Source organism: Ostrea edulis, chromosome 4 (assembly GCF_947568905.1).
Source record: "Ostrea edulis chromosome 4, xbOstEdul1.1, whole genome shotgun sequence".
In the NCBI taxonomy this organism is placed as follows: domain Eukaryota; kingdom Metazoa; phylum Mollusca; class Bivalvia; order Ostreida; family Ostreidae; genus Ostrea; species Ostrea edulis.
This window is the reverse complement of record NC_079167.1, coordinates 61,586,318-61,606,409: the sequence shown is the minus strand read 5'-3', so window position 1 is coordinate 61,606,409 and position 20,092 is coordinate 61,586,318. Positions and strand designations below refer to the sequence as shown.

The window sequence follows — 20,092 nt, the reverse complement described above, 5'->3', positions numbered from 1 at the left end:
GAATTATTAAGGGCTGGACCTTCTTGATCTTTGCCGGTGTTGACCCCGAGGAGTCCAGGTTTCAGCCCCGTAGAGAAGAACTGACTTGACGTTTGAGTTGAATAGCCTGATCTTGGTCTACAGAGTCAGCTCTTTGGAGTTCCAGATGTTCTTCAGTTGTAGGAATGCTGCTCTGGCTCTTCCTATTCTAGCTCTCACATCAGCATCAGTTCCGCCCAGTTTGTCGATGACACTTCCCAAGTATGTGTAAGACTCCACCTCTTGTAGTAGTAATAGAGGAATGCTGATACCAAGAAAATGGGATATACCTGAAAACAGATCGAACAAAAGGTCGGGCTGGCCCAGGATAGAGACGCCTAGAGATCTCGATTTGTCGGCGGCCTATATACCCTAGGAGGGGTAGCAGGAGGTAGGAAGCTTTTTTCCTGCTGTATAGACATGTACGCTATGTAGATATGCACTTAGTAAAAATGACAGCTGTCAACTATGCAGGGCAATGCAAAATTTAGCATTTCATATTTCGCGCCATTAAATTGACGTGAATTCGATCGAGAACGGGATTCAAAATATTGACAATCCCGATTTTTGTTTTGAATGACATCATAATGACATGGCGCAGGAAGTCGAAACAGGTGAGTGTCGTATTTTTAATCAATTAGGACGAATCAGTACTTCGATTACTGTAAAAATAACCACGTAATAAAACAAAGTAATTGAACTATTCACCATGGGCAAATCCAGGTGGTGAGACCGCTTGCATTTCATCTTATGCCTCCCGGAAAAATCATTTTGAAAGTGACCTCGCGACTTCTCTCTAGGCCCTATTTTTAGAGATAAATTTCAAGGAAAATTTATTAGATGATGTGTATTGTAAGACACGTGCTGCTCAAATTCTTATGTTTACTAGAGTGTGACAGAAATCGATATTTTTTTGCGTATCCCGTTAATACATTACCTGCGTGCCCTTTCTCACAGCTGATAGGGGTCAACAGGAGCATTGAAGGCAAATTACTGTAAAGTGTGAAGTTTATAACAACTATTTGAAAAAAGAATGCATCTCTTGAGATTTAAAACATTGCAAAAGTCATTTGTAAATAACAACACTTCTGTTGTAAAATATTTTTTACTGCAGTTATATATGGTACTAGATTTATGCTCAAAACAAAATCTATTTTTATTTATACCTAGAACCTCAACTGGTACAAAAAGTTATGAAAGGCCCAGACATAACTAAGTTAAACTATCTTTTATTTTTGGTCGCAATTAATATTTTGTCCTTTTCATAACTGTCCATCATTAATAATCTGAAAGTGGGTGATTAATTCATGAATTGTAACCCTGGGAAAAAAATTGGTATACATATAGGACAGAGAGCTTCAGGTTCCAAGTTGTAAAAATGTTTGATTTATGGCACAACTTTTTCTAGGCATAATTCAGGTGTTAAAACCAATTATTTTTGCCTCAAGTTTTCTATATCAAAGAATTCCCAACTTAATTTTTCCACTGTACACTTTCACAGGAATTTTTTAACCTTTGAGAGCCTTTCACATTGGGAAAAATGGTGTTATTTTGTTGAAATTGAGAACACACTTGTAATTAAAAAAAATTCATTTATCTACCGATTAAGCTTCCAATTTCCTCTTTTTGGTGGTAAAGAAAGATGAAAATGTTCAAGTAAAGCCATGACCCAGGCATTGTCCATGCCAGATTTTACCAAAGGAAATTAGTATCGGTCTCCAGTGTAAATGGTGGCTGAAGAATTAGATGACAATTATTTCTTTATCTGGATTGTCAGAACTTAAATCATCAACAGTTTGAATGCTTTTAGTTTCTTTATCATTATCTGAAATCGAAGTAAAACTTTTGAAATTTGTTTCCATGTATTAAAAGGCTTTTGTCACTGTAATGACCATGTTCAATCTCAGACCCAGTTTCCACCTGGTCACTTGTCAGGTTGGTCAGGGGACATGGATTCCTCAATTTAAATATAGGCTTCTTGTTTTTACTATCCTATGATATAAATTTAAGTTGATAATATTTTTGAAAAACATTTTAAAATGTCACACTGACAGATTTATAGAATACCGATATCGAGCTTAATTGCAATAAAGCTACAAACATATAGGTTAACAACCAGAATTTCGGTCCTCTACAGACTCTTAAAAAATCCCTGTTGTGTTAATACATACCCTCAAATATTCATTAAAAGCCCATTTTAATTGAAAACTCACAGCCAATTATAATATAGCCATTTATTCATATTCTAAATACTGTAAATATACATTCCACTTGTTTCCTCATTAAACTAAGGTGCAAGATTTACTTTTATTCCACGATAAAACTGTATAGTATAGATAAAGTTTTTGGTCTGTCTGTCTGTTCGTCTGCAAAAACTTTTACCTTGGTCATAACTTTTGTAGTGATGGTCATAGGGTTTTCATATTTCACATGATTATTCCTTGTGACCTTGATCTTGAGGTTTGACCCACTTTTGCAAAACTTTTAACCTTGGCTATAACTTATGAATGAATAGTGATAGTGCATACATATTTCACATGTGTATTCCTTGTGACAAGACTTCATTTGGTACCAAATTTTTGATCTCTTGGATTAAACTTTGGACAATGACGTACTTTTGAATTTCGAAAAATTATCAACTTGGCAGCCATACGAGTGCATCAGTGTTTCACAAACACAGATCTTGTACGAATCTGAGAAATGAATCTTGATAATAGAAAATATATGATCTATGCTTCTAATGTTTATTTTGCAGTCTTTTAAGATCAACTTTGAATTCACTGGGGAAAATGTTCACTCTTGACATTACACAAAACAATCTTCGAACAGCAAAACATCTAATAATTTGTTGTTTTTGATTTTATAAAAAAAAATTAAACTACATCAAAACTACCATTGGCTGAAAAATTGTTGCCAATTAAATCTGATACAGTAAAGTATAAATTAAGTGTCTGGTTGCTTTCTACAGGTCAATGTACTGTCTGGTAAAATGTGATGCATTTATGCTTTTAGAGGTGGATCAATAATTTTTTTCCCTCCTTTAAAATGAAACAACAAAATTTGCAAATACTTGATGTACCATTATTTTGAATATGTACACTTTGTTTCATGCCATTATTTTGAGTATAGAGATTGTATTGAATTTTTGTCTGACAGTGTTTTGCATACATGTACATTTTATTTGACATCAAAAATAAAATTTGTCTAGCAAAAGTTTCTTATTGTGCATTTCATAGTAGAATTACAATGTAACAATGCTATGTTTATAGAATAGAAAAAATAGTGCTAGCTTGTTTGTCAAGGTGGAGTGTTCCTATCCCTGGCAGGTTATACGATAATAAAGTAAACATCTTCTTTTACTGTGCTCATGCAGCCAATCAAGCTGCATGTCACAAGAAAAAATGAATTATATACACTCATTGTGAAGATAAAAATCATGTTAAGATTAGTATTATATATACCAGAGGAACCAGACTGAAGAAGTGCTCTGATAGCATCATTTTATTTGGTAGTTTTTGGTCTCTATTATGTTTCACAGAGGGACAAAATACGTATTTGTACAGTATAGTACTATTTGTACTATAATTGTCTTGGTGTACAATGTATGATTCAATTCTTTACATTATACATGCATATATGTGTCACATGTGTGCACAGACTTCTGACCCATCACTTGAATTAAATCTGTGATTGTTAAATAAGTACCGGTACAGTATTTCATGTGAGATATATATATATATACACATTTTATGAAAAGAGAGACGGTCAGCTACTATTAAATTATTGTGTACCCGGTGTCCAGAAGACTTCCATCATTCCACAGGGAGATAGTACAGGTGAATTTTCTGTATAATTAATATAAAAGATAAACTATATAGGAATACTAATGCATTTTATGAAATGTATGGTATGTCACCTCTGTGGTCCATTGGTAAAGTTCCTCATTACAACTGCATTTTCATTCTGTAATGGGATCTTATTTTTAGACTAAGTAGGACCCATGTGATTGAATATTAAGAACCAATGTTTAGAAAGTGAAAATTTTTGTTTTTAATTTCCCCCCAAATTCAACTGAATGCTTCAAGGTTTTCATATGTGTGTAATTGTTAAAGCTAATTAAAAAGTCCGTGATTGGATTTTGTTGTGCAATAAACATGTATTGTTGATTGTATTTTCCATAACTTTGTGTTAATCAACTCCATGTGTAAATTGTTTTGATGATAAAATGGTAAATAAATTCAGATTTAAAATTAGATCTCCATTTTTGTATGTATTTGATCATCTTGTGTAAGTGTTAAGGGAATAAGACACAAATGATCAATCGCATATGAATGGAGTCTCAAGATTAGCAGAAAAAACATAAAATCATGTCTATGTCTAAACATTTACAGTGTATGTATGTGTGTGACACGTTACCTCTGGTGACATTGTAATAAATCTCTCCAGAAAAAAATGCATGCATCTGCATTCCTCTTGTGTCTTGGAGACACATTTTATAGCTAATTGTATGCAATGCTGACCTAAGTACCAAAAATAAAACCTGCTGATCAGGTGATGTTTGAAGAATTATTTGCATCTGATAATTTGCAGAAAAGTCCGCAACATTGTCATCATTATATTTTCTCATGCAATCTGCCGGAAACTTCGTCACAAGTATGTGAAGCAAGAGAGGCTTAGAGGATGTGGTTTTCTAGCATGCTGCCTTGTTTGACATATATATATATATATATTACCTGTTAATAGGACTCATTTCTTTATGAGTGTGGAAAATAGTACTAAGTAGCATTTATGTATTTCTCTGAACAAAATTGGCTATGGTCTTACAAGAAAGAAGGAGATGTACTAAAAAGTATGTATACAAGTCACTGTTTTTAATGTGGTATATCCTGATTGAGTGGTTTAAAACTTGAAAGTACTGCATGATAATTTCACTTTGTGATATTGCACTTCTGAGAATTTTTCATTATTGGTGGTAAAGTTGTAATTTTCATTGAAACAGGAAATCAACAGGATTGGCCATATCTATTATTGGAAAGGAAATATGCAATTGATGTTTTTCAGTCCATAGAAATGCATCTGTAGTATTGCAATGGCAATCCAAGTTTGGGGATTTGAATTTTGTTGTATTTAAAAAAAAACCCTCTGGAAACCACACATAAAATGACAGATGTTTTTAAGAGTATATATACATGTACCAAAGTCATATGTACCTTGTACATACTGTGCTGTGTCTTTTATGGTGTGTAACAATAGAATAATATGGGATGAGAGAAAGAAATATGTAATAGATTTTAATTGATCAAATACTCGGACAACAATGAATGTACATGTATTTATTGACTCTATAGCATTGTTGTTGATAGATACGCTGATAGGTAGAATATTATAATTTTAGGAGATTGTACATGTTTAACATTGTATATACAACAGAGATGTTAAATCATTTTATTTACCACAGAAATTTGATTCTTGATCATGCTTTCAGAAGAATAGGTGTTAGGCTATGACATTGGTGTTAAAGGATTGCAATTTCCCCCCGCTTTTTTATCACAGATTGTCATATTTCCTGTCAGTCTTACAGTACTACTGAGTAGTATGTTGAAGTATATACTTTGATACCTCTGCATGAGGTCAACAGGGTCAGAATTTGGCAATCTGATTTATTTGCTGTCTTATTTTTTTTTAGCTGCTCAGGAAAGTACACAAATATGGTGGAACTTCATTATGAACAAATCTATTTTTTTTAAAAATGTCTTTTCAGAATTTAGCACCTGGTTCAACAGCCAAAGCATTATTTGGTTTTAAACATAGTGTCATATATATTGTTATCCAGAAATCACTGCTCTTGGGTGCAGCATAAAGTAATTTATACGATTTTTGTTCTAGCATTTTCAATTGTTAAACTTCTTTTATACCCACCCTGTATATTCCAAATGTATAGGTCCAATAAAACGTTTGCAATATATATATAATTTATATATATATTATTGTATGAAACACCTGGTTCACAAAATCAATGTTTTATAATCATTATTACAATGAAATGTTCTTTTTGTAGCTACAGGTACACTTATATTCTGGTTATATTAGGAGTTTTATTGGACAGCATTCTTTGTGTTTCAGTGTCCCTAATTGGATTCCTGATGAACTTACAAGTGATGGGGGATGGATAAAGACAAACCGTCAGACACATCAAGGCATGATCGCCCACAGAGTATTGAGCACGTACTGACACTCATCAACAGTTTAGTCAAAGAGGTAATGATACAAATTTATGGAAATCTGGTGTTAAATAGCTTCTTCAAGGTTCTTTTATAGTGAGTGCAGAGAGCTTTAAAGATTAGAGCAGAGAAAATTTTAGTTGACATATTCATGCAATGATTTTTCAATGTCCAGTAAAAACTGTTATAATTCTATCAATTGTAATTTTTGATCTTGCAAAGTTACATCTTGTTGACTTGAGATTATGAACTTATGTGGATTATTTCATCTTAGTCCTATGATCTGCTGCACAGAGCAGTGCATCAATATTGATTGGAAATGAGTAGGCCTTGGCTGATGTATAATGAAATGTAATATCTATCATAGTCAGGGAAGACAATAGATGTGAAATTGCGGTCTTTGTTTTGACGTCATAATACAAATGATGAAGTGGCAGATTTAATATTGAGGAGACTGTTTTGTGCAACTTGAAAAACAAATCTCTAGTATTTCCGCACCTACAGATAACAACCGCTCACATCAAGTTTCCAGTTTCAACTCCTTGGTATACATGCTAAAGTGAATGATGGTGACAGTGCTCCCCCTTCCAATTGTCTTACGGGCATTCAGCATGCACACAAGATGAAAATCAACTATGCTACTTTATTTACTATGCCAGAGAAATTGTTCAGTTATGGCTATGAAAACAGATAATTGTACTTAAAGGTTTACACCTAATGATCATGAACAGTTTAATTTAACATTAGGCTTTTGAATGGAGCTGAATGTATTGATACAAAAAAAAAAAACATAAAAAGAAGGGGAAGGGGTCTAATATGTAGCAAAATTGAATTTACATTTATTTGATATATGCAAATGCTGCAATATTTAATCATTTTGTTATAATTAGGATTCTGTACAACACAATATTGTTTTAAATGCTCTGTCAAAATTACGTCAGTTCTACTGTAGGATTATAACATAAAATTTCAGGATAACACCACCTTTCTAATAGGTAGCAGTGTTTGAAATTGGTTTTAAACTTGGTATAGACCACGGGTTTAGGCCAAAACAAGATGACGTAGACCTCATCGAATTGGCATAGACTACAACATTGAAAAGAAATATCACAAAAGCATTTTCATTTACTTCTAATGTAGTTAGAAAGCATATTTTCTTTATATTTCCATAACACTATCCTCCTTTCCTCATAACATTTTTCAGACGTCGACTGACCATATAGGGTCCTTTGTGATAACTTTATATATACATGTATTGCTTAAATCTGGAAAATCGGCATAGAAAATTTGGTCTATCTCAATTACAATTGGCATAGACCAGTGTCATTTGACAAAGAATCGGGTCTATCGGTCTATGGTTAATTTTGAAAACTGAGGTAGAGATTTTTTCAGTTTCCTATCTCATGGGATTTTCATCACAATACAGAGCCCCCCTCCCTCCGTTCCACACATACACAAGTAAACATATTAATTCCATTGATAGAGGGAAAATAAATATATTGTCTAGTTTTATGCTCTTCCAGTTATAAGATAAGATGTGGTAGTTCCTAGTATAGGTTGTTCCCCTTGAAAGGTTGCATGGTTGGAATCCATTCCCTTAAGAAAAAATTCTGGATCCATGCACTTTTATGTAACTTGGCCGAACAGTAGCACTCATCGGTCGGTTCCTTTTTAACATGCAGATTCAGGGGCATTGTCCACACTAGTGGGTCCCCTTTCAGATAGCTGGCTAGTTGCACACATGGCAGATCTCACCTCAGATCTTCATTTTTCTTGATCATGAGGGTTGGCAGTAGAGAGCTTCTACTCTCTGCGATCTCTCTCTGTCAGCTTCCTCCAAGACATCATTGGCCAACCAACTCCATGCCTTCCAGAAACCTGTAGGTTGAGAGCGCACTTGTTTGCACTGCTTGATCTGACTACGTGGCCGTACCAGCGGAGTCTTTTCTCACTTAAAATGGGGTTGAGGTCCTCGAGACCAAGCCGCCTCAGCAATTCATTTGACTGCACAGTGGCCATATCTCCTGGCTTGATATTACAGATCTGTCAGATCATGGCCCTGTCATTGCGCTGTTAATGATGGAGGTTTAGCTTGGTCAGTGCCCATGTCTCACTGGCATGGAGTATAGTGCTCCGTACACAAGTGCTATACACTCGACCAAGGGTCTTGTACGACAGGTGGCATGTTGTGAGAAACTGTGGCAGCTCCTTGAACTTCTTCCAAGCACTCTTGTTTGCAAGGTCACATGCAGCCACCAGCTGCGGAAACCATTTCTTCTAGGTAGCAAAAGGAACCTACAACCTCCAACTTAGACATTACTCTGCAATCTGCCATCAAGCTGGTGAGCCTTTCTCCGGCACTGTTAACATACATGTATTATAAACTGAAATTATATGGGCATGCATATATATGTAGGTTCACTTTCCCAAGAGTTACAGATGGTAGTACATACATTCAGATGCTTCATTTAGTTATTGCATAATATATGCACTGCCACAATGAATGATTTAGAAAAGAGTGTATCAAACCAAAGGGATTTTTATGGTGAATATGTTGTACAGTGCAAAGTGACTTGAAGTTTTCAAGACTTTTTCTTTATTAGTCAGAATTAAATGATTTATCTACCAGATTTTTTACAAAGCACACTTGAAACTGTGTTTTCATGGAGACTATCCGTTCCTCCATGAGTTGCCTACACATGTATTTATAAGGAGGAATACTGCACCAGAGAAATTTGATATGGATGGAAAGTGGAGGATATGTACAACAATATCTTGACTTTGAAAACTTTCAAAAATACTTTTTTTAGTAAAAAAGAAATGCAGTTTTAGTGGAAAGTAATCTGGGGAAAAAAATTAAAACTCCTGCTGGATGTGAACTACTCAGCTAGGCAATTGAATATATAAGGAATAGACAGATATTGCTGATATTTATATTTTCATTCAGGTTTTGAAAGGAAGTCAGCCATTATCGCGGTGTAGTATACCTCCTTAAGTGGAATTGTTTATGGACTACTTAATATCATATGTTACAAGAGTTATAACATACTCAGTTTATATGTAATTCTAACTTGAAGTATATCTTAATATTCAGTTGTAAATATACCTTGAAATAAAGAACTGTCTTTTCTTGTTCTTACAGAAAAATTTTCAAGACGCTTTAGAACACACAAACACTGGTAAGTTTCATAATCAAAATCAGACAACTTTCTATAATTTGTAATTTTGAATTTACTTTGTTATATGTGAGCTTTTGTGATGTTTTAAGTTGTTGAAATGGGAACTGTAATATAGATTTATTAAAGATTCTATATTTCAAAATATATTGAAGATTTGTAATGGCAAAAGAATGTTGTTTTTTTTGTTCGTTTTTTTTTTTTAATTTAAAAAGAAACTGGTACATACTTTGGTATAGAAATTTATACTTTCATGTAAAAATACATTTAGTGGGGAAAAAAATCCCTCCCCCCCCCCCCCCCCCCCCCCCCGGGTTTCTTTGAGCAAATGTGATCTATGATACACAAGGGAATATTTTTGCCTTGATTTTGAGGTCTAAAATTGATAAATTTTCATGATTTGAAAACTTATGTTGTGAGCGTTCAATTTTGAAATTTTTTGCTGTTCATTTTATATATCTTGAAAAAATAAATTATGCTGAATATGGGTGTTGAAAAAAATTACCATAAAAAGAGCATTTAGGGCCTTTGAAGGTTTGAGCATGTGTTGAAATGTCTGACCTGTAATATTTAACAGTTGATAAAAGCTGCAGTTTTACCTGCCTATTATTGCCCATACCCTGAGGAGTTCCTTACAAATCTGGTGTCTCTCAAGTGCTGAAGTGATAGATGGCTGACAATTTGCACAACCCTCTGTTTTCTTTGTCTTAGCTAGGATCTACACAAATTTCTCATTAGACATACTTAGTAGTCTCTTTCCACGACATAGTCTTGCTTTTTTTATGAACAAGATATGATCTATTTGATTGAAAGTTGACAGTGTAAGTTTAGTTTCTTCATTTGCATAGGAATGTGATAGGATATGTGGCTTATGATTATCACTTTTTGCTATGGAAAATCAATATGTTGCAGTTATATTATACAAAAGAAATTCTGAGGTTATCACAAATTTCTCAATTGAGGCATGGTGATAAGAAATATACAATGATGAAAATGAACGTATTATTTAGATAAAGTCTTAAAGCTAAAATTCAAAGCTAGTACCTTAGTCTTGCTGATATTCTATTTTTATGACCTTGCGATTGAAAGAAAGGGCATTCAATGTTCTTCAAGTCATTCTGTGTGTTCCATCCATTCCATTGCAATGGTTTCTATGTCATAAGTTGATTGCACTATAGGTTTGTCTTACTAGAAATTATAAAATTCTGAAATTGATCTGTGAGGTCATTGGGTCAAAGGTTATGGTTTCTGCTGCCAAACTCTTTACTTGGAATAGTGGGGATTTGGTCTCATGAAAATTTAAAGCTCACCTGGGATTAAACTAGGACATACATGGCACTTGCAGCAAACATAGATTTACTCTATTATTATTGCATTTTCTTGGACTAGATCGGAGCATATTGTGTTGCTTCATTCTTTCTGTCCATTATTCCGTCACACATGACTAAGCCTATATAGATATTTAGCAGTTTTAGTATATACATGTACCCGGGCTGCGTTCAAGATCGTAGCGGCTAACCTAGCTGCTAGGCTAGATATCTAGGTATCTTGAGCGCACTGTATGAATTAACGCTTATTATCCCTACATAGAGCTAGCCTAGCACATCGTTCAAGATCGTAGCGCTACCGAGCCCTACGTAGTTGCTATGATCTTGAATGTAGCCCAGTATACATGTACACTTTACTTGCAGATCAAGTGAGTTTGTTGAATCTTAAGAGTTCAGTTTTTCAAACTTTTGAAGTACAATTTGAAGTTCAAGGCTGTGTACTTTTAGCAAAGTTGGATTCCCTGGACTTTTGAAATATCATGGAATAAATTAATTCAGACTCTTTTGACATGAATGCAGATAGTTGTATTGACAGCTTTTGTAATGAAATTAAATTCTTTTTTCAATTTCAATTACTATAGTTTATTAGCAGTACTGAACTTTTATACATGGCATTAAGAAATTGTGCTGTTCTGACAAATTGCAATTGATATAATTGTTCTATTTAGGAAAGTGCTTTCTGTGCAGGGAAGTGTGTTGTGTATATATGCATATATAAAAGTCAGGGAGGGTATTGCATGATATTATGCACTTCCTTTGAATAAGAGGAAGAAAGGGATATGTGTGTAACATGTTTGTGGTTTGTCAGATTATTTCAGTGTATTCAGATTTTATGTCATGCTACTTAAATTGAGGATTTTTTTTAACCCTTTAAGGAGTACGTTGTTGATGTCTTAGAGTTTTCTAAATTTGATGACATGGTTAGAGAATGACTACTTGTATAAGATTTTTAAATCATATTGTTCAAGGTTGCCTATTGATCAAGAATGTGTATTTTAGGAATTGTATTGATTGAATTCAATTTTGCTCACCATGGATTGAACTGATTTACAGAAACTTTACTGAAGTGGCAAATGTCTACATGCCTTGTTCTCTTTCTGTTGCCATTGTTTTCAGCTTCTTTCAATATGTCTGTAATTTCCTCCACATTGTGTTCCTCGGAATCTGAGATTCACTTTGGCTACTATTCTGTGGTTTGCAAAATAATTGAGTGCATGCAGTACAAACTCCTGGCAATCTAATAGTCCCACCGTTAAGTACTTGTGTGCACTCCATGCGAATTAAGGATGATTTAGGAATCAATGAAATCCAGTCTTTGCAAAAATCAATCGGTGTTATATTGTTTTGAAGATCTGCTGTTTGCGTATGATTATTGATAAATTCTTCAGAAGGAGTCTCAGGTCTGTCAAATATAAAAAGTACACTGTTGCTACACTTATAAAACCTGTAGTGATAATGTTTCAATCCTAGAAAATTCATCTATAGTACTTATTAAATTCCTGTTTCATTGAAACTCGCTGTTCATTTGCAACTTTAATATTGTAACTCAGCAGACAAAATTCTTTGGTCACTAGAGTTGCTAAGTAGTCATCTCTTTATCATCTTTTGTGGTGTTGTATTTGTCATGTGTTTTAATTGTTGTTCATTTAAAAAAAAAAAAATTTTTTTGATTGCTTCTCTGGGATTTAAAACCAATTTTCGTCAAATTAGGTAAAGAAGAACGAAAATTTGAATTCCAGTGTCCCCGTCCCATTAATACTCTATGCCGATAATAGGATGGGGTCTTTTAAAATCTTAGTACATGTACTGCAGAACATCAAGTACACAAATTGTGTGTACAGTTGCTAATATTATTATTTTGAAATTGTCAAATTCTTGGCCGGTTGGCCCCTTGGTCAATGGTTCAGACCCAAGGGCATGCTAGAGTTACAATGAGCATGAAGGTCTCTCTTTTAATTGTAAGGCTCATGACTCTAGCATCCTGGTGCAGTCCCTAGAGTGGAGTATAGATAGATGATCAGGCTCGTATACTGAAATTAAAATTTTTTTAATGCACTAATCTTCAAAAAATATTGTTCATTTCCTTTAAACATCAAGATAACAATATGGGAACAAAGTTGTGATGAGTAAGAAAGCCTGCCTCCGATGAAATTGAAATTTGCAGCCCCTGGGTCAGGGGGTTCAGGCCATTGGGTCATGAACCTAATTGGATCCAATAAATCATTTCAAATCTTGTTCTTTATCACTGACATTTAGTTGACAAACTTGGTTTATAGGACAAGCTTGGAGGTCTATACCAAAATTTTCAAATTCATGATTTTTGTGTCAGTTTCAGGCTCATATGAAGGCGAAACCATCTAGCATACTAAAAATGCATTATTTGTTTTAAAAAAGGTCTGTATACAAAATTTTTGTTGAAAAGGTCTTGATAAATGGTTACTCAGGGGATGGAGGTAAATATATAAGTGGAGAGTCACCAATGACAGAATTAATAGAAGTTTGAGAAAAGAGCAAATATTTTTGAATGTGTGTATATAGATGAGGCAGTATCATGTAGTACAAATTTGAACTTTTAGAAAGGTCTGACATGTAACATACTACTGGGTAGATCTTAAGGACTGGAGTCAGTGAAAATCAATGACCGTTACTTCTGTCTACCAATAAGCAATGACCTACACTCAGGGAAAGATAGCAGCTTTTAACACCTCTACACCAGCAACAAACGACACTTTTAATTGTACTCTTTATGTGGCTCTCAGGTGATCTACACTTTTAGTTACTAGTACTCGTTATGTGGCTCTCAGTGATCTACACTTTTAGTTACTAGTACTCGTTATGTGGCAATTAGGTGATTGACACTTTTAATTGTACTCTTTATGTGGCTCTCAGGTGATCTACACTTTTAGTTACTAGTACTCGTTATGTGGCACTTAGGTGATTGACACTTTTAATTGTACTCTTTATGTGGCTCTCAGGTGATTGACACTTTTAGTTACTAGTACTCGTTATGTGGCACTTAGGTGATTGACACTTATAGTGTTAATAATACTCGTTAGGTGGCACTTAGGTGATCTACACTTTCCATTACTGGTGCTCGTTAATGTGACTCTTTGGTGATCTACACTTATAGTGTTAATAATACTCGTTATGTGGCACTTAGGTGATTGACACTTTTAGTTACTAGTGCTCGTTAATGTGGCACTTAGGTGATTGACACTTTTAGTTACTAGTGCTCGTTAATGTGGCACTTAGGTGATTGACACTTTTAGTTACTAGTGCTCGTTAATGTGGCACTTAGGTGATTGACACTTTTAGTAACTAGTGCTCGTTAATGTGGCACTAAGGTGATCATTAAGGCCCATGGGCATCTTCTCGTACACATTTATAATCGCCAAATGAAGTTGGGAAAGAGATTATACAATGTATTATAACAGAGTATTGTCATAGACACCATTTATATAAGGAAGATTTTAAAATCGTTTTGCTGTTGCATTTGAAAAACTGTATTACATACTGTGAAACAAGAAACATTTTCATTAATCAATGGATGTCCTGCAAGCTATATGTGTGTTGTGTTTTGTATGAAGGCAGTAAGGCATCCTTGGATGTAAGCACCCATGCAGTCTTCAGAAGAACAGAATATTGTGTTTGGAATCCAAATGTGCCAGTTTTCTTCAGCTTCTTTTCTTTAGGATAAATAATAAGTTCTTGTGTGTTTTACACATGATGCTGAAATTCATGCCCTGGTATTATGATGAAGATGTCTTTCTCCTCTTTTCAGCCTTAGCAAAGTACAAAAACAATGAGAAATTACAAGAAAAGAAGATCAAAATTCTGTGTCATCAGGGAAGGTTTGAGGAGGCGTATGATTTAGCCAAGAACTGGAAAGAAGCAGAGCCACAGGTTTGTATCGGTCCCGGGTCATGAATCCTGCAGTAAGGGCTAGTCTCCAGCAGCACCTTACTTTGATGGAATTAGGCAATATTGAATGAATTTGCCAAATTAAGAGTTGCAGGCAAAATTTTAACGTCAATGTTTCATGAGTTAGTGAAATAGAATTTACCAAAAGTAGGACACAGCAGTGTAATGCTAAGATACTGAATCAGGATGTACCAAAATAACTCTACACACAGAATTCTCTTTGTTATGATATCTTGTGGTGTATGCAAGGGGGAAGAAGTTTCATTGTATGATAATGCTGGATAGACTTTGGATTAAATTAACTAAACTGCATAGTTTCTGTTATCATATTGGATATAATGAGTCTGTGCCTTCCACGTGAAATTTGTCAAAAAGATTCTAAGGTATGAATTTGGTTTTTAGTGAAATTGTTATAGTTGCAAATTTTTATTTTGTAGAATGCTGTGGCAATTAAAGAGTTTAGGAAGTTAAAGCGAGTGATTCAAGTTTTGCGAGATCAGGTATAAAAGAATGTGATCATGTTTACATATTAGCATCAGTAATGCATGCTATTTTCTGCAGGATAATTATGTATAAATTACATGTTGAAGGAGCAGAATGAATGTATTATGACTTCAAAAATTCAAATTTATGTAAAGGTGTTTAAACTCTTTTTACATGTGTATGTGTATAAATGACAATTTTCTGAATTAGTATTTTTAAAGTGTGACACACAAAGGGTCGAGATCAAAAGTTCAATGTTTGACAAAAAAATTAATTCACATTCACATTAAGGAAATTGACCGAAATTGATTATGAAGTAAAAATACTAATAAAACTGTTTACCGTTTTTACTTTTTATTAAAAAATGACAGTGTAATTTTTTTAAATGTCACTTTGAACTCGGTTATAGCAGATATGCTTGTAATGACTTCATGCTTATAGTGAAGTAATTTTCATTTCTTGTAGTTTTAAAATTTATTATGAACTTATTGGATATATTGAATTACGTTTATAACAAATTGAAATGGTTCGTCCCCAGAACTTTGCTATTACTTTACATAAAAAAGAGTAGATTTGTTCTTTAAAAAAAATCACGTAAATATAATGTCAGACAACAGAAACTTATGGGAGTTTTATAAACGATGTCAGACAACTGAAACTTATGGGAGTTTTGTAAATGATGTCGGACAACAGAAACTTATGGGAGTTTTGACATCCCCTATCTCCAACTTCGTGAATTTAGAATTTTATCCAACATTGACTAAATGTTAAATACAACAACATTTTTTGATGTGTTAGATATGTTATTCATGTGAGTATTTAGTACATGCACATTTATCTGTGTGTGATAAGTAAGCCCAGTATAGTAAGTGAATTTGCCCCTCGCCAAATATATTTGTGTGTACTTATGTTTTTTGTAAAAATGTTTTTTGCATCATGATAGATAAACATTCTGTCTCAGTAGTTTGTTGGGCACAAAGTGTTACATTTGTTATTCATCTGTGTATTAACCCTGTTTTACATATACATGTATCATACATGTAAACTATCACAATTTTAAACCTTAGATGTTTTGTAATTATAGGGTCTGTTGATATTCATTAGTATGTTAACTATGTTTTTCATATATCATACACTGAACTTTATCTCAATTTTAAACCTATAAATGATATTTTATAATTCCATGATGTACGTATATCATATACTTTATCTCAATTTTAAACTTATAAATGGTATTTTGTAATTATAGGGTGTGTTAATATTCATTAATATATTAACCATGTTTTTCATATATCATATACTGTACTTCATCTCAATTTTAAACCTATAAATAGTGTTTTGTAATTATAGGATCTGTTGATATTCATCATAAATTTGGATTACATTTATTCCATGATTTTGTCAGGATTCAGGAGAAGAAGAGGAGGAGGAAGATGAGAATAGCACCTTTACATCAGACACTACACCACCCACAAACATCACTCAAAAAGAGCCTATCCCTAGTCCACCCATAAAAGTGATCCATACCATCAATTCAAAGTCGGAGAACGAAGGTGCATGTGCACTGAATGATGAAAAGGGTAAAGAAAACCGCTGTTGAAAACTACCATGAGAACATGCATAGAGTTTCATCAGTTTCAATTTTTGAATTCTAAAACAATGAAGATTTTCTCCTTTTGTGTAGCTGAAAGCTAAAATGAGCTTTTCTGATCACCTGTTGTCCATCGTCTGGAAACTTTTCATACTTTCAACTTCTTCTCTTGAACCACTGGGCCAATTTCAATTTACCTGAAATCTTCCTGGTATAAAGTAGGTTCAAGTTTGTTCAAATCAAAGTCCCCCTGGGGTAGGGTGGGGCCACAATAGGTGATCAAAGTTTCAGATGCTGATATGTAGGAAAATCATCTTCTCCAAAACTAATGGGCCAATTTCAATAAAACTTGGTACAAATCACCCTTGGGCAAAGGGGATTCAAGTTCGTTCAAATGAAGGGACATTCCCCCTTCAAAGGGGAGATAATCACAAAAATGCAAAAATAGGATGGGGTCATTTAAGAATCATCTCAAGAACCATTGGGCCAGAAAAGCTGAAATTTACATGAAAGCTTCCTGACATAGTGGAGATTCAAGTTTGTTAAAATCATGAATTCCGGGGGTAGGGTGGGGCCACAATAGGGGATCAAAGTTTTACATGCAAATATATAGGGAAAATCTTTAAAAGTCTTCTTCTCAAGAACCACTGGACCAGAAGAGTTTACATTTACATGAAAGCTTTCTGAAATCATGCAGATTCAAGTTTGTTTAAACCATGGCCCCCGGGGGTAGGTTGGGGCCACTATAGGGGATCAAAGTGTTAGATACAAATATGTAGGGAAAATTTTGAAAAAACTCCTTCTCAAGAACCACTGGACCAGAAAAGTTTACAATCACATGAAAGGTTCCTGACATAGTGCAGATTCAAGTTTGTAAAAAGCATGGTCCCCGGGGGTTGGATGGGGCCAAAATAGGGGATCAAAGTTTTACATGCGAATATATAGGGAAAATCATTTAATATGGGCCAAGGTGACTCAGGTGAGCGATGTGGCTCATGGACCTATTGTTTAATAATATCTTCTTTGTCCAACTGTAGAGGTCATACTTAATACAAGTTTAATCACAAAGACGACATCATCTCGTGGTTAAAATGTGTTTGAGTATATTTTTAGTTTCACAAATGTGACAGTTGAAGTAAGTTGAAGGTACTTGCAGTTTGATATTTGATAATCATTGCAGGTGATGAATATTTTAGCTGTACCTTTTGTGACGTGATATTTGATAATCATTGCAGGTGATGAAAATTTTAGTTGTATTTTTTGATAATCATTGCAGATGATGAAGATTTTAGCTGTACATTCTGTGACATCAAGTTTGTATCATCCAGTGAGCTGGAGACTCACTGCAGGAGTGACCTGCACAAAAAAAGAATCACATCAGATGAAGATCAGAATTGGAAGTATAGAGTCCCCCCCAGAAATTTGACCAGCGAAGAGTTCACGATTTGTCGCAGGTAATGTCTGTTAATCTGATCATGTGATACACTGTAGTTATGCAGATTTGTAACCTTGTGTTTCATATTCTGATGACTTATTTTCTTTTTGATGTATATTTATTGTGAAACGGTGTAATTGTGGAATTAGACTATTTTTTTTTTCTTTGATGAGGAAAGTGACTTTTAATTTACTTTGAATGTGATATTTCACCTTGTTTGTGAAGTTAAAGTTTGTTAATGGTTTTATAGTATTTTTTCATGTCACCTTCAAAGCATAGGGACAGTTGGGGACTACAGTGTCAGACAGTTGTATACCTGTCCATCCGTTTCTCTACCTGTTCTTCATGTCTGTCATATCTTAGAACTTTGTAACTGTGAGAGATAGAAATTTGATTAATAGCATATCTATTTCTTGAGTGGCATCAAACTTGGCTTATAATATGGTAAATAACGTCCAAATTTCCAGACGTCAACATTTCACTTTTCTTTGCATTATCTCGAGTATTGTTTTAGCTTTACCATAGGGAGTATATAAGAATCACCATGTCCATCATACTTATATCTGAGCCATAACTTTGTAATGGATAGACCTTAGAAGTTCGTACTTAGCACAAAGGTTGCTTATAGCCATTTGGGATGTCATGACTCTAACCAAAGGTCATTTTGCCAAGATCAAGGTTAATTAGACTTAAGTGTAGTCCATGGCTATTTAATGTAGGGATTATTGAAGTTTGTATGAGTGTGGCATTTGGATATGCAGTGTTTTGAATAATCCCCATTGTGTATGGTCCACATAGAGGTAGTTAGTCCTGTTAGGACAAATTAATGTAAAGGACAACTTCTGAAATGTTTTAAGTTAAAAAAAAAGTTAAGGTCAAGGTTACAATTTAACATTAATATTTTTGGGGAAATGGTTTTTTAAATGACAACAATTGCCCTATTTAAATTTTTTTTCCATGTGTTTGTGCAGTAAGCGACTGGGCTTTGCACCTTTGGTATGTTTAAGATTATCATGTCCCTGAGATGATAAGGTCAAAGGTCGGTAGGTGTTTATCTTGCATTCTGTTTGGTCAGCATGTCTGTTTGTCCTATTTTCTATCAACAACTTTAACCTTGGGTATATTTTGTCACCTAGAAGAGAATGATGCTTTATATTAGCAATATTGATCTTATATAAAACTTGGCTTGAATTGCCTCAGGTTCATGGGGTCAAAGGATATAGCCTCTGTAAATAAATATTAGAAAGTTCACATTAGGACTTGGTCACAATCAGAGGCATTTGTGTTTAACACACACAACTTGTTTAAAATGGTGATGTTTGTTCATCCATAAACAGGCATATGTGTTCACTGAAACGTCTGTGTTATTATGATCAGATGGGGAAAGGATAAAGATTTAATATCAAATTTATACACAACCACCAGACAGTCAGAGTTTAACATTTATTTACATATCCAACTGAAAACTCATATTGATTACTAACATACATGCCTACATCAGAAGAACATACAATATGTACAAAACAACAAAAAATAAAATACAGTTTGGCGTTCTGGGGGCTTCTCATTCTTATAACTCCAATACTACATAACTATATGTACTCTACTCTACTCTACACTAACTCTAGTGAACTAGCCTTGGGCTGATCCCAGCAGGTCACGTACGACCATCTGGACTAAAACCACAACTAAGCAACTGGCTGATCCCAGTGAGCTACCCCGGGTTGATCCCAACGGGTCCAAAAGGAGTGATGAAGCTCCGGGCTGATCCCAAGGAGCTACCCGCGACTGAATCTAGCGGGTTAATGAACACAAAAAACAAGCTCCGGGCTGATCCCAAGGAGCTGCCCGGGGTGATCCCAGCGGGCGAGAAAACAGACTGAAGCTCCGGGCTGATCCCAGGGAGCTGAATGAGCAAA

The 20,092-nt window shown here is 34.5% G+C and overlaps 1 protein-coding gene across 3 annotated transcripts in view; it reads left to right on the top strand.

The window, feature by feature from the left end:
• The first annotated feature begins 527 nt into the window (after positions 1-527).
• LOC125668686 (probable helicase with zinc finger domain) overlaps positions 528-20,092 on the top strand; it is a 49,422-nt gene continuing 29,857 nt past the window's right edge. For 2 of the 3 annotated variants that reach the window (XM_056163269.1, XM_048903029.2), the window contains exons 1-7: positions 528-632; positions 6,142-6,276; positions 9,382-9,418; positions 14,525-14,646; positions 15,102-15,164; positions 16,553-16,727; positions 18,015-18,192. In XM_056163269.1, coding sequence (XP_056019244.1) covers positions 6,184-6,276; positions 9,382-9,418; positions 14,525-14,646; positions 15,102-15,164; positions 16,553-16,727; positions 18,015-18,192 — 668 coding nt within the window. In that variant the 5' untranslated portion in view covers positions 528-632; positions 6,142-6,183. Of the gene's footprint in view, positions 633-4,672; positions 4,868-6,141; positions 6,277-9,381; positions 9,419-14,524; positions 14,647-15,101; positions 15,165-16,552; positions 16,728-18,014; positions 18,193-20,092 lie in introns of those variants that run through there. The other variant, XM_048903028.2, reaches the window with a different exon arrangement.